At 39.9% G+C, this 15,000-nt stretch overlaps 1 protein-coding gene across 4 annotated transcripts in view; it reads right to left on the bottom strand.

Moving 5' to 3' along the window:
* The window catches only part of LOC115219729 (alpha-1,3-mannosyl-glycoprotein 4-beta-N-acetylglucosaminyltransferase A), a 187,656-nt gene that overhangs the window by 13,924 nt on the left and 158,732 nt on the right, over positions 1-15,000 (bottom strand). For all 4 annotated transcript variants that reach the window (XM_036509429.1, XM_036509430.1, XM_029789949.2 and 1 more), the window contains 5 exons: positions 9,033-9,082; positions 4,306-4,419; positions 4,013-4,088; positions 3,163-3,277; positions 2,167-2,297 (listed from right to left, as the gene is read on the bottom strand). In XM_036509429.1, coding sequence (XP_036365322.1) covers positions 2,167-2,297; positions 3,163-3,277; positions 4,013-4,088; positions 4,306-4,419; positions 9,033-9,082 — 486 coding nt within the window. The remainder of the gene's footprint in view (positions 1-2,166; positions 2,298-3,162; positions 3,278-4,012; positions 4,089-4,305; positions 4,420-9,032; positions 9,083-15,000) is intronic.

The following is a 15,000-nucleotide window of genomic DNA, read 5'->3' as shown; positions in this document are numbered from 1 at the left end:
AAGCCTTTTGAGTGGATTTGGTAGATGGAAACTAAAAACATCATCCCTCCTGTATATATATATATATATATATATATATATATATCATCATCATCATCATCGTCGTTAACGTCCCGTTTTCCGCCTAGCACGGGTTTGGGTTAGACGGTTCGACCGGGGTCTGGGAAGCCAGGAGGCTGCACCAGGCTCCAGTCTGATCTGGCAGGTTTCTACAGCTGGATGCCCTTCCTAACGCCAACCACTCCGCGAGTGTAGTGGGTGCTTTTTACGTGCCACCTGCACAGGTGCCAGGGGGGGTCCGGCATTGGCCACGATCGGTTGGAACTTTTAACGTGCCACCGGCACGGAAGCCAGCCAATATATATATATATATGTGTGTGTGTGTGTATGTATGCTTGTGAACATGTGTGTTACTGTCTCCTTGACTTCATGCAATAGTTATAAACGAGTTAAGTTTGGTTTAAAAGGGAAGCAGTTTTGCCCTGTTAAAAATGGATAAATGTTATTCAAGAGACAGACAGAAATTACCCTAAAACAAATAACTATATTGATGGTATTTAAATGTCAATTACAAAAGCTATGCATGCAAAATATTGTGTCTGCATGGGGGGCCCCTTCAGGCCTCCTCCTGTTACTTCCTGCCAAAGTGAACTAGAAAACTAGGACGATACTTAACACTTAATGCCGCTCCAGGATGCATGTGTGTACATATGTATGTACTTATGTGTTTTTATTGTTTATCTTTTACTTGTTTCAGTCATCTGACTGCGGCCATGCTGGGGCACTGCCTTGAAGTTTTAGCCAAATAAATTGACTCCAGTACTTTCTATTTTAAAGCCTGCCACTTATTCTATGTCTCCTTTGCCAAACTGCTAATTTACAGAGATGTAAACACACCAACACCGGTTGTCAAGTGGTGGTAGGGGACAAACTCCAACACACACACACACACACCCACATATATCATGCTTCTTTCAGTTTCCATCTATCACATCCATTCACAAGGCTTTGGCCAAATCGACGCTATAGTAGGAGGAGACATTTGCCCAAGGTGCCACACCATGGGACTGAACCAGGAACCAGGTGGTTGGGAAGTAAACTTCTTACCACACAGTCACACCTGTACCTATATATATATATAGTTGAACAGGAAATTTGCATTGTCATACCTCCATTTTTCTCCTGTTTCGGAGTTGCTGGGTGATAAAACCATAAAAGAAGAGAAAATATAGAAAAAAACAGAGGAAGGAGGGAAGAGAAAAAAGACAAAGAAAAAAAGAAAGACAAACAAAGAAAGAAAACAAAGAAAAAAAAGACAAGAAAAAGAAAAGAAAAAAAGAAAGACAAGACAAAGCAAAAGAAAGACAAAGAAAGAAAGAAAACAAAGAAAAGAAAAAAAGAAAAAGAAAAACAAAAGAAAGAAAGAAAAAAAGAAAAGAAAGAAAAAAGAAAAGAAAGACAAAAGAAAAGAAGAAGAAAAGAAAGAAAACAAAGAAAAAGAAACAAGAAAAGAAGAGAAACAAAGAAAGAAAACAAAGAAAAAAAGAAAGAAAAAAAAGAAGAAAGAAAAGAAAAGAAAAGAAAACAAGAAAGAAAAGAAAAGAAAGAAAGAAACAAGAAAGAAAAAAAGAAAGAAAAGGAGGAAAAACAGAAAAGAAAGAAAAGAAAGACAGAGAAAAGAAAGAAAAAAGAGAAAGAAAAGAAAGAAAAGGAAAGAAAGAAAAAAAAGAGAAAGAAGAAAAGAAAGAAAAAGAACAAGAGAAAAAAACAAGAAAGAAGAAAACAAAGAAAGAAAGAAAAGAAAGAAACAAGAAAGAGAAAGAAAGAAAACAAAGAAAGAAAGAAAACAAAGAAAGAAAGAAAACAAAGAAAGAAAAGAAAGACAAAGAAAGAAAGAAAGAAAGAGAGAAGAAAAAAAGATTGTGGTTTTTAATTTAAACTGAAGGCCAGTCTTTTAGAAGAGTGGGGGGTCAGGCAGAGGTAGCCAATCAATTACATTGATCTCCCCCCCCCCCCACAGTATTTAACTGGTACTTCATAAACATGGCAAAGTTGACCTTGGCAGAGTTTAAAAACTCAGAACAAATACGTGCAAAAAAACATTCCTTCCAATTTTTGAAATTAAAAAGAAGCCTAAAAAAGTCCAAGTGTAATTCGTCCACTTACTCTATCTTTATCTGGATTACATATCTTCACCGTGAGGAAGTCGTCGAGCAACCAGTCTATGGGTTGGCTTGTGTGAAACATCAGGAAAAATTCCACCAAAATTGGCAGCTCACTGGATTTAAATAATTTTCCTGAAACAGAAATGGCAATAAGACACAGACTGCTTTTAAGAGGAATAAATACACAAACACACACACACAAGCAAGACGTGCTTTTTAGAGTTCCTGTCCACCAAATTCATTTGCAATGCATTTATAGACCCAGAAGAATAGAAGACAACTGCCCAAGGTACCAATCAAGGAGACTGAAACTAAAAGTGAATGGTTGTGAAACAAACTTCTTCACCGCACAGTTGTGTGTCTGCGTGGTACTGTTGTGGGAGAAGGAAAGAGAAAGAAAAAAGAGAATACCCTCCATCAGGCATTTGCCATATTCTGAACGCCTTACTTCCCTGGGCATGGATACATTGAAACTCCGACGTCTGGCAGCTGACTTGGCAGACAACCATAAAATTACTAACCATCTTACAAACAATAACTCTGAGCACCTTTTCAAACTCCACCCGTCTAACACCCATGGACATATTTACAAAGTCAGAAAACAGCACAGCTCCTTCCAGGACTTTCGGAAACGTTTTTTCACGCTAAGAGTTGCTGAAGCATGGAACAAACTGCCAGCATCAGTTGTTAGTTGTCGGAGCACTGCATCCTTCAAAACTTCCATGCTTTCTGAGATTCGCCAACACTACACCTGATTTTCTCCCCTCCATACACACGCGAGCATGTATCTGATTCATACACTGTTCACTTCACAGACATTTGTACATTACTGCATATGCTTTATACGCACTTTTGACAAGTTGTGGTGCACCTGAGCACTGTATACAATAATTTCATTATTATTATTCTATATTATTATACAAAAAGAATGGAGAGAGATGAGAAAAAAGAGAAGTAAAAAAAAAAGAATTAAGAAAATGAAGAAAACCCGGCTTACCAATGAATCCCAATGTGGAGAATTCCAGGACAAACCATTCCACATACTTTTGTTGTTGGGTGAAGGTTTTCATTATTGAAAAATAACCAGGTTTTGATATCACATCATCTTCAAGCTGAAGAGAGAGGAAGGTTTAAGAGATGAGGAGTAGGAGGAGGAGGCCATAGATAGGACTGATTATTGGTGGAGAAAGGGGCTCGAATAAGGACCACAAGGAAGGAGGAGGTATTACAGACTGTGAAAAATTTATTGTTACATTCAACATCTGTTTATCATAAACAAATATGAAACACATTCATCATCAACAACAACATAATTAGAAACAGTTTCCTTTCCACATTTGGAGAGGGTCACATAATCTATTTTGCTATGTGTATATGCCAAATATTCACTGTATCTTTTATCTCTTGCTTGTTTCAGTTATTTTTGGCCATGCATGGGCACTGCTTTGCAGAATTTTTTATCTTTTTTTAAATTTTTTTTTTTTTTTGAAGCCTGGTATTCTGTTGGTACCTTTGGCTGAACTGCTAAGTAACAGAGAACATAAACCAACATGAGTTGTCAAACAGTGGTGGGAGGCAAATACAAAGACACATACACACATATACGCATGTACATATACACAATAGGCTTCTTTCAGTTTCTATCAGCCAAATCCACTTACAAGGCTTTGATCGGCCAGAGGTTATAGTAGAAGACACTTGCCCAAGGTGCCAAGTAGTGGGACTGAACCCGGAACCATGTGGTTGGGAGGCAAGCTTCTTAATTACAGACACAACTTAGCTATATTAATAAATAGTAAAAAAAAAATGAAAAAAAAAAACCAGAAGAAATACATAACCAAACCTACCTGTGCATAAAAAACACCTTTACTTTTAGCGTAGAGCATGAGGAAAGAGAAATCTAAGTTTTGCTTCGTTCTCCATCTGGAAGTCAAAGAAAATTATCCCTATTACCAAAGTTTATTCATTGGAACAAAAAAGAAAAAAAAGAAACATGCAGTGGCTGAAACAACATTTGGGATGTTGTGATGGGGGTCGGGAAAAGGTGTCTCATTTATAATAATTTTGATTTTAAATTAAGAGAGAAAGAGAAACAAAATACGTTGAAGCAAGCCATGTTTTGTATGGAAGAGACACGTACCGAACTCTGTCTTGGGAATCTCCAAGTGTTCTCTTTAAATTGTCTAAATTCGGGTAAAATTCAGGTGGAGAACTGATCACTTCCAAAAGACCACTGTCCACACTAGAGTGGAACCTAAGGAAAAAAGAAGAAATTTAATGAGTTCAATGATAGACAAGGTGAGTTCAAAACATACGTGATCTTTGGACCAAAAAAAAGAAAACCAAACAATTTTGTTCATTTCACAAATTTTATTCAATCACCTTCAAAATACTCCCTTTGAGAATTCACACACTTCTCCTCCCAGTGGTTCTGCTACTGCTAGTAACATCTCTGAAATGCTCATTCCAGAATTCTATGGAGCTCCACCATTGTCTTTCTGAATTTCCTCTCATGACTCAAATTGCCTTCCCTTTCAGCATGGTTTTCAGCTTTAGGAAGAGCCAGAAGTCACATGAGGCCAAGTCAGGAGATTAGGGAGTCAATCAAAGAAATGGTGTGTTGTTCTTGACCAGGAAAGATTGGATTATGTGGGCAGAATGAGCGGGTGAACTATCATGGTGAAGTTGCCAATTCTTTGCCACCCACATAGCTGGCCACTTTTGACACACAGCATCGTGAAGGCAACGTGCAACATCCAGGTAGTATTCATTATTGACCGTTTGGCCTTGTGATGCATATTCACGATGCACAATATCATGGAAGTCAAAGAAACAGGTCGACATTACCTTCATATCACTTTCAACCTGTGCATTTTTTGGGCCTTGGTGATGATGGATTGGGCAGACTGGAACCATAAACCCATGTCTCATCACCAATGATGATGGTCTTCATGAAGTCTGGGTCATAGTTTGCACAGTCCAGCATGTCCTGAGCAATTTCCATGAGGAGTTGCTTCTGCTGCTCTGCTGGCACCTTGGAGACAAATTTTGTTGACACATGCACAAATCCTCCATTAAAATTAAATGCACTGATCTGCTTATTCCCAGTTTATGAGAAATTTCTTGGATTGTAATAAGCTCCATAGAATTTCATAACTATTTGCCAAACCTCAATGACTCCTCATTTCGGCTTGAGGATAGCCTACCTGAGAATGTCTTGCTCTCCATGTACATACAGCCATATTTGAAGTGGTTGTACCACTCCTTGATCTGAGTTTTGCTCATGGAATCATCACCAAAGGTCTTTTTGAATCTTCTGGGTGATTTGAGCTTAAGTATCACCAAGCTTTTGGCAAAACTTGATGCAATCTCTCTGCTCACTGTGTTTGGTCATTTTGCATAACAATGAAAATCTGACCAGTGTGCTCTGCATGTTTGTGCTCCATGTGTAACAGCTGGGAATTGATGTGGCCTACCAGTGTGAAAGTTTCCCCGCATGCCCAGGAAGGGCATCACCTCCCACCCAAAGGATTTTGCCCACACGGCATTAATTTTGGTGAGAAAAACTTACGCCAGATACTTATACAAAAACAACCATTATAGATTTAGACACATAATTCAATAGCTTGTAGAACATTCATCATCATCATCGTTTAACATCTGCTTTCCATGCTGGCATGGGTTGGACGGTTTGACTGGGGACTGGTGTGCCAGATGGATGCCCCAGGCTCCAATCTTTTTAACACAAAATTACAGGCATTACCATCATCAGATTTTTCGTGTCACAAGCGATGGGAAATATCGATCAGTCAGACCTAGACAACTAATGAGAACCTAGCAAAACAAGTTGTAACGATGATGATGATGATAACCATCAGAAGGGACCACACTTCTCTCTACCAAAATACAAGGATAACAGACCTTGTAATCTACAGTGTGAAATATTTCTTTTTTTTTTTCTCTTCCCTCTGTTTTGTAGAAGACACTTGCCCAAGGTGCCAAGCAGTGGGACTGAACCCAGAACCATGTGATTGGGAAGCAAGCTTCTTAACCACAACCAAGAATGAAAAACCAACAGGACTGGAAACTGTGCTGAACAATAATGTTTCACTACAATGACGACCACCCTAGTTTACTGGTTGTCACTTACTAAGTAACTGTTACCAAAAGAATAAAAGAATAATAAATACAAAAAAATTCAGACACACTTAAAAGACATACAGAAAAATAACCCTAATTGACATCGTGCACATTTTTACAAAGAACTCTAACACCTTAAATATCATAGCTTTATGTCTTAATTGAGCATTCTTGCACCCATGTCCTTTTGTTTATAATTTCTCCGAGAGTTTTACATCATATCATCATCCAATGTGTTCAGGACATTATATTCATTATAGACTTCAGATTTTGGGGTGGCACCCAGGGGACAAGGAGCAAATACAGCAGACATCAAAGAAAAAATTTTTCCATATAATTATTTGTTATTGGCCACAAGAGCCAAAACATTGAGGACAATACAAAAGGACAAAATACAAAAACAGAAACGAGAAGGAAGTTACAAAAGAAAAAAACAAATGGGAGAAACCCTGAAATACCAATAGGGAGCAAAAACAAAGATTTAACAGAAACAACAAAAAAAGAAAGAATAACAGAGAGGACATCCCCCCCCCACACACACACTGCTATTGATTTATTTCACAGAATGTCAGTAAAGTGTTGTATAACTGACACATTGAAACAGTCCCAATGGAAGCAGAGAGGTACACTTCAGTGCATTGCCTGAATGAAGAGTACCTCAGTTTGTGGTACCCCTTTGAATCTACGGTACTTTTTGGCTTTCTCCCACCACCACCAGCACCACCCCTGTTTTACAAGCAACATCAGTACTTTTGGTTATCTCAGCTAGAAAAAATTGCTTAACCCTCAATAAAAAAAAAAAAAAATAATTAAATAAAGAGATGAAACGTCTTTTTGAATCTGATGATATTTCTATAACAAATCATTCAAAACTGAAAAAATTAAACATCTTTTGAATCTAATAATATTCTTATAACAAAGCCTACCATTCCTACTGAGGAGACCAAGCATCAACAATGTGTTGAAGTATTGAATCAAAAGGATCTAACTCTTTTAATCCAATCTCTTGTTGCCACATAAACTCCGTTTTTTTTTTTTTGTGGTGAGATAACCCAATTTTTTAATGGGGGTGAGATAACAAAAAAATACCAAATCTAAAGGGGGCAATAAGACCGCCATTGCCATGTACCGTCCCACTTGAGTCTTTCTTCAGCTGTACCTCAGTAACATGAAGGGGTGTTATAGGGTGACTCTAGTGCAGAAGTAATTCCAATGGATCACTCCTCAACTGTTATTTCTTTAGGGTGACGTGGGGAAGAAACAAATCTTCCTCTGTACAAGACACTGTTCTACCACTAATAAATTCCAAAAATGTTCAGGTACCTATTTCTAATAGAAACAGAACAAAAAGTTCTGCCTAGAGATACAAAAACAACCATTATAGATTTAGACACATAATTCAATAGCTTGTAGAACATTCATCATCATCATTTAATGTCCACTTTCCATGCTGGCATGGGTTGGACGGTTTGACTGGGGACTGGTGAGCCAGATGGCTGCACCAGGCTCCAATCTTATCTGGCAAAGTTTCTACAGCTGGATGCCCTTCCTAACGCCAACCACCCCGAGAGTGTAGTGGGTGCTTTTATGTGCCACCGGCACGAGGGCCAGTCAGGCTATACTGGCAACAGCCACGCTCAAATGGTGTTTTTACATGTCACCTGCACAGAAGCCAGTCCAGTGGCACTGGCAACACCATCGCTCAAATGTTGTTTTTCACATACCACCAGCACAAGTGCCAGTAAGGCAATGCTGGTAATGATCATGCTCTAATGTTGCTTTTTATGTGCCACTGGCATGAGGGCCAGTCAGTGGCTCTGGCAAAGATCACGCTCAGATGGTGCTCTTAGCGCTCCCCTAGCACAGATGCCAGTCATGCGGTGCTGTCATCGAATTTGATTTTGATTTCACTTGCCTCAACAGGTCTTCACAAGCTGCCTTCCTACTTATTAGGACTTTGGTTTTAGTTAGCTGGTTCCTCTGTTGGGTCAACATTCGGCAGACTCTCTTTCTCCCATTCATTTTCTTTATTGAGCAACCTTTCGTAGTGGCATCTCCAAACCTCTCTCTTTGCAGCCTCGTTTAGTGCAAGTGAACCATCATCCATGTGGACACATTTCTCTCCTACCACATCACGATTCTCTCTCACACACTGTCTTGCAACACAAAATACTTCAAGTCTTTGGTCTTCACAGCGCAGAACATTGGCAAATTTTTTCTTATTTGCTTCCCCTCTGGCTAAATAAACCTGCCTCCTAGCTTCCCTTCTGACAGTCTGATACAATTCCCTGCTACCACCGTTCTTCCAGTCCTTCTAAGCCTGTTTCTTTTCTCTAATAGCCCTGTCAACCACATTGTTCCACCACCACGTTACCTTGTAGAACATTATCGTAACTATATGGCCATTATGCCTCTCCAATGCAGAGGTGATCCAAAAAATAATAAAAAATAATAATAAAATAACCCAAATTTCAAAAACCTCAACGACTAGAAGAAGTGTGCAGGTGACTTAAAGGAAGATCAGTCTCAGTTGATAGTAGAGATGACCTACAGAAGGGCCAGGAACTGCTGAGAATATAGGTGCCTTATAGAAGTGCCAGGATAGAAGGAGTGCAGAGGCCTGCATAGTAAGGATTACGTATTCCATGTAGGATATTACTAAAAGGGGTCATGGAGTGGCCCCTGTCTGGTTACTCCCTTTCTCACACAACTACAACAACTACTTACTCTTTGTAAATTTGATCTCCAACTTGCTTGACATATTGTAGGTTCCATGGCTGCAAAGAGAGAAAAGAAGATACTATAAATGGCTGATGGTGGTGGTGAGGAGGAGGAGGAGGTAAAGGGAGAAATATAAGAATGAGGTAAAGGAAAAGGAGCAGGAAAAGAAAAAGAAAGAGAAAAACGAAGAAAGAAAGAAGATAGGAGGGAAAAGAGGAGTGGGTGGAAGCAGAGTATAAAAGACTGGTGGAGAAAGAGGAGGTGATAGAAAAAGGAGAGGAGGAGAAACAGTGTATTCGTTTTTTGTTTTTTTTTAAGAAAAAGAATGTGATTTGAGGAAGATTTAGTCATTATTTCAAGCAGATTGAACTCAGTCTTCATTCACAACTGGTAGATACGATAGAGCAGCACCAGACCTAAGCAACCACAGCAGCATTTAAACTGGCCATATCCAGACCATGTTTTACGTTCAAACTGACCAGATCTGTGACCCCTTACACCGATCCTACAATATTATTCCAAAAAAAAAACAAAGGTCCAGTCACACAATCATCTCAAAACTATGAAGTAATGCAATAAGTCAAATTAATGTAAATAAATAAGAATTACATTTGATGAAGTAATCTGAAGAGTAACGAGTTAGCAGTAATTTTCAGAAATACATCAACAGAAACAGAAATACATCAATAGGCGCAGGAGTGGCTGCGTGGTAAGTAGCTTGCTAACCAGCCACATGGTTCCAGGTTCAGTCCCACTGTGTGGCATCTTGGGCAAATGTCTTCTGCTATAGCCCCGGGCCAACCAATGCCTTGTGAGTGGATTTGGTAGACGGAAACTGAAAGAAGCCTATCATCATCATCATCATCGTTTAACATCCGCTTTCCGTGCTAGCACGGGTTGGACGGTTCGACCGGGGTCTGGGAAGCCAGGGGCTGCACCAGGCTCCAGTCTGATCTGGCAGTGTTTCTACAGCTGGATGTCCTTCCTAACGCCAACCACTCCGCGAGTGTAGTGGGTGCTTTTCACGTGCCATGTATGTGTGTGTTTGTGTGTCTGTGTTTGTCCCCCTAGCATTGCTTGACAACCGATGCTGTGTATTTACATCCCCGTCACTTAGTGGTTCGGCAAAAGAGACTGATAGAATAAGTACTGGGCTTACAAAGAATAAGTCCCAGGGTCGATTTGCTCGACTAAAGGCGGTGCTCCAGCATGGCCACAGTCAAATGACTGAAACAAGTAAAAGAGTAGAAACCAATTGAAATACTATGATTCTTAATATTCAAATACAACCATTGACACACCATTTCTTTATTCAGTGAATATTTAGCAGATGCTATTGAATTTTGTCCATGTAACGCGTTTGTTTCATCCTCGTTATTGCTGTCTTCATCATCCTCTCCATCTATGCCACCATCTTCATATTTCTCATCATACTATCTGTTTTAAGATTACTATGAAAGATACTAATGCAGTTGTTCCTAACCCCACCCCTTTTTTAAAATTCTTTTACCTCAGGAACCTTTTGATTCCTATTTTACTCAGATGGACCCTTGTAGCTATTTGATGTTTTAAAAAATCCCCTTGTATTTTTATAATTAAATATTATTAGGACTTGCATAAAAAAAAGAAAATTTGTTAAATCATTTTGTGTATTGTGGAAGTAGAACCAGTTTATTGTAGATAAATTTTAACAATAAAATTTTACATGGATGAGAACGACTAACAGCATTTAAAAACATTCATACTTTCCAAGAAGACTGAAAAAAGAAAACACAAAAATGAAAGAAAAGAAACCACCCACCACAAAAAAGAGAAAAACTAGCAATGAAAAACAAAAAAAAAACTCAGCAACAGCATGACCATCAGAAATAAAAAGCAATAAAGCCAGCACAATTAATAACAGTTGATATTATATCAATATGGATCAATGAATTCATAGCAGTTTTCACACGAGTAGACAGGTAAAGAACAAAACAAATTGTATTCGATTTGTTCTGGAGACACTTCAACTGTTTAAAAAAAATAATCCTCGACAATGCAACGGAAGGGAGAAAAAAACAAGACAAACGTTTGGTTTCTAGGTTTCAACAAATACATTTAAGTATGTCTGTGTGCATGTATATATATATACAGGAGTGGCTGTGTGGTAAGTAGCTTGTCTGCCAACCACATGGTTCCGGGTTCAGTCCCACTGCGTGGCACCTTGGGCAAGTGTCTTCTACTATAGCTTCGGGCCGACCAAAGCCTTGTGAGTGGATTTGGTAGACGGAAACTGAAAGAAGCCCGTCGTATATATGTATATGTATGTGTTTGTGTTTGTACCCCTAGCATTGCTTGACAACCGATGCTGGTGTGTTTACGTCCCCGTCACTTAGCCGTTCGGCAAAAGAGACCGATAGAATAAGTACTGGGCTTACAAAGAATAAGTCCCGGGGTTGATTTGCTCGACTAAAGGTGGTGCTCCAGCATGGCCGCAGTCAAATGACTGAAACGTGTAAAAGAGTAAAAGAGTATATATCATCATCATCATCGTTTAGCATCCGCTTTCCATGCTGGCATGGGTTGGACAGTTCAATTGGGGTCTGGAGAAGCCAGAAGGCTGCACCAGGCCCAGTCTGATCTGGCAATGTTTCTATGGCTGGATGCCCTTCCTAATGCCAACCACTCCATGAGTGTAGTGGGTGATTTTTACGTGCCACCTGCACAGGTGCCAGACGAGGCTGGCAAACGGCCACGATCGGATGGTGCTTTTTACATGCCACCGGCACGGAGGCCAGGCGAGGCTGGCAACAGCTACAATCGGATGGTGCCTTTTATGTGCCACCGGCACGGAGGCCAGCCGGGAACGGCCACGTTCGGATGGTTCTCTTATGTGCCGCCGGCACTGGTATCACAGCTACAATTTCCATTGATGTTGATCGATTTTGATTTTGAGTTTCACTTGCCTCAACTAGTCTTCACAAGTAGAGTTTTGTGTCCCAAGAAGGAAAGGTATACATAAGTGGATTGAGGCCACGGGTTATGGTCTCACTTGTCCTGCCGGGTCTTCTCATGCACAGCATACTTCCAAAGGTCTCGGTCTCTAGTCATTTCCTCGGTGAGGCCTAAAGTTCGAAGGTCGTGCTTCACTACCTCGTCCCAGGTTTTCCTGGGTCTACCTCTTCCACAGGTTCCCTCAACCGCTAGGGTGTGGCACATTTTCACACAACTATCTTCATCCATTCTCACCAAATGACTATACCAGCGCAAAAATCTCTCTTGCACACCACAACTGATGCTTCTTAGGTCCAACTTTTCTCTCAAGGTACTTACACTCTGTCAAGTATGAACACTGACATTACACATCCATCAGAGCATACTGGCTTCATTTCTTGCGAGCTTACGCATATCCTCAGCAGTCACGGCCCATGTTTCACTGCCATGTAGCATGGCTGTTCGTACACATGCATCATACAGTCTGCCTTTTACTCTGAGCGAGAGGCCTTTTGTCACCAGCAGAGGTAAGAGCTCTCTGAACTTTGCCCAGGCTATTCTTACTCTAGCAGTTACACTTTCAACACACCCTGCCCTGCTACTGACTTGGTCATCTAGGTAACGGAAGCTATCCACTATTTCTAGTTTTTCTCCCTGGAATGTGGTGGAAGTTGGTCTCTGCGCATTTTCAGTGTTTATTGCTCCTGAGCATCTGCCACATACAAAAACTATCTTCCTAGTTAGCCTTCCTTTGATATTGCTGCACCTCTTATGTGTCTATAGCTTACACTTGGTGCATCTTATAGAGTTTCTACCTACAACTTTTCTACAGATCGAGCAGGGCCATCTACCTGAAGGCGGTTGTGATTTGTCTACCTTCCTACTTATTAGGACTTTGGTTTTAGCTACGTTGACTCTAAGGCCCTTTGATTCTAATACTTGTTTACACACTCGAAACTTCTCTAGTTCTGATAGTGACTCAGCAATTAGAGCAAGGTCATCAGTATACAGGAGCTCCCAGGGGCATCCTGTCTTGAATTCCTGCGTTATTGCCTGGAGGACTATGATAAATAGGAGGGGGCTGAGGACTGAACCTTGGTGGACTCCTACTTCTACCCGGAATTCTTCACTGTACGTGTTGCCAACACTCACCTTACTTACAGCATCCCTGCACATGGCTTGCACAGCTCTCACTAACCATTCATCTATCCATAGTTACTTCATTGACCACCAGATAAGGGATCAGGGGGACCCTATCAAAGGCTTTCTCCATGTCAACGAAAGCCAGGTACAGAGGTTTATCTTTAGCTAGGTATTTCTCCTGCAGCTGCCTTACCAGAAATATAGCATCAGTGGTGCTTTTCCCTGGCACAAACCCAAATTGCATCCTGTCTAAACTAACTCTCTCCGTGACCTTCATTACCTGATCCAATGATGATAATGATATATATATATATATATATTATATATATATTATATACATATATATACATATACATACATATACATACATATATACACATAATACACATACATACATATATATATATACCCATAACATATATATATATACACATATTATATAACACATATATATATACACTACATATATATATATATATAATATATATCATATAATACACATATATAATACACACCATATACAATACATATATATATACACAACATATATATATATCTACATATATACTAACATATATATATATTACATACATATATATATAATACACATACATATATATATAACATATACATCATATATATATATTATATAACGGGAAGCTTTATGAAAATAGACAAAAGACGAAGGCAGGTGGAAAACAAACGAACAATTGTATTAGTATGGCGCTCAGGAAATATAAATAAAACAAGTCTTTAACGTTTCGAGCCTACGCTCTTCAACAGAAAGATACACAGAAGAAAAAAAAACACAGAAAGAAGGAGAAAAAAAATGCGTGCAGTAGCTAACGAATCAACATGGCGATCTGATTTCGGCCAGAGGTCAAAGATCAAACATGAGACGCGAGAGCGAAATAAGGGGAGATAATGGGGTTGATATGGTTGAAGGACCAGCTAATAGTGCGTAGGAGGGGTCTGGACGTGTGTATATATGGTTGGTGTATGTATTAGTATGTATAAGGGTGTGTGTGTGTGTGTGTTGAGAGAGTATTATTGCGTAGGATTGGTGTGGACGTGCGTATGTATGGGGTTGGTGTATGTATTAGTATGTATTAGTACGTATTAGTATGTATAAGTGTTGTGGTGTGTGTGTATGAGAGAGTATAAGTGCGTATGAGGGGTCTGGACGTGTGTATGTATAGGGTTGGTGTATTATTAGTATGTATTAGTACGTATTAGTATGTATTAGTTGGTGTATGTACTAGCATGGCACATCACACATGATGTGATGTGTGAAGTCGTGTGGTGTAGTGAGGAGGAGAGGGGGAGGAGAGGGGGAAGAGGAGAGGAGGGGGAGAAGGAAGAGGAGGAGGGGGAGGAAGGAGGAAAGAGGTCGAGGGGGAGTGAGGGAGCAGAGGGAAGGGGAAGAGGGAAGGAGGGAGGGAGAAAGAGGGAAGAAGGGAAGGAGAGGGAGAAAGAGGGAAGAAGGGAAGGGGAGTAGGGGTGAAAGGATGAAGGACTGAAGAAGTAGGGGTCGGGGGAAAGGATATATATAACGGGAAGCTTTATGAAAATAGACAAAAGACGAAGGCAGGTGGAATACAAACAAACAATTGTATTAGTATGGCGCTCAGGAAATATAAATAAAACAAGTCTTTAACGTTTCGAGCCTACGCTCTTCAACAGAAAGATACACAGAGAAAAAAAACACAGAAAGAAGGAGAGGAAAAAAAATGCGTGCAGAGGCTTGCAAATCAACATGGCGATCTGATTTCGGCCAGAAGTCAAAGATCAAACGTGAGACACAGAGCAAAATTAGGGGAGATAATAGGGTTAAATGACCTCGCTCCAACATAAGAGT

This window comes from Octopus sinensis, linkage group LG15 (genome assembly GCF_006345805.1).
Source record: "Octopus sinensis linkage group LG15, ASM634580v1, whole genome shotgun sequence".
Classification (NCBI taxonomy): Eukaryota; Metazoa; Mollusca; class Cephalopoda; order Octopoda; family Octopodidae; genus Octopus; species Octopus sinensis.
Note: the sequence above shows the minus strand (reverse complement) of the source record. Positions and strands in the feature narration are given on the sequence as shown.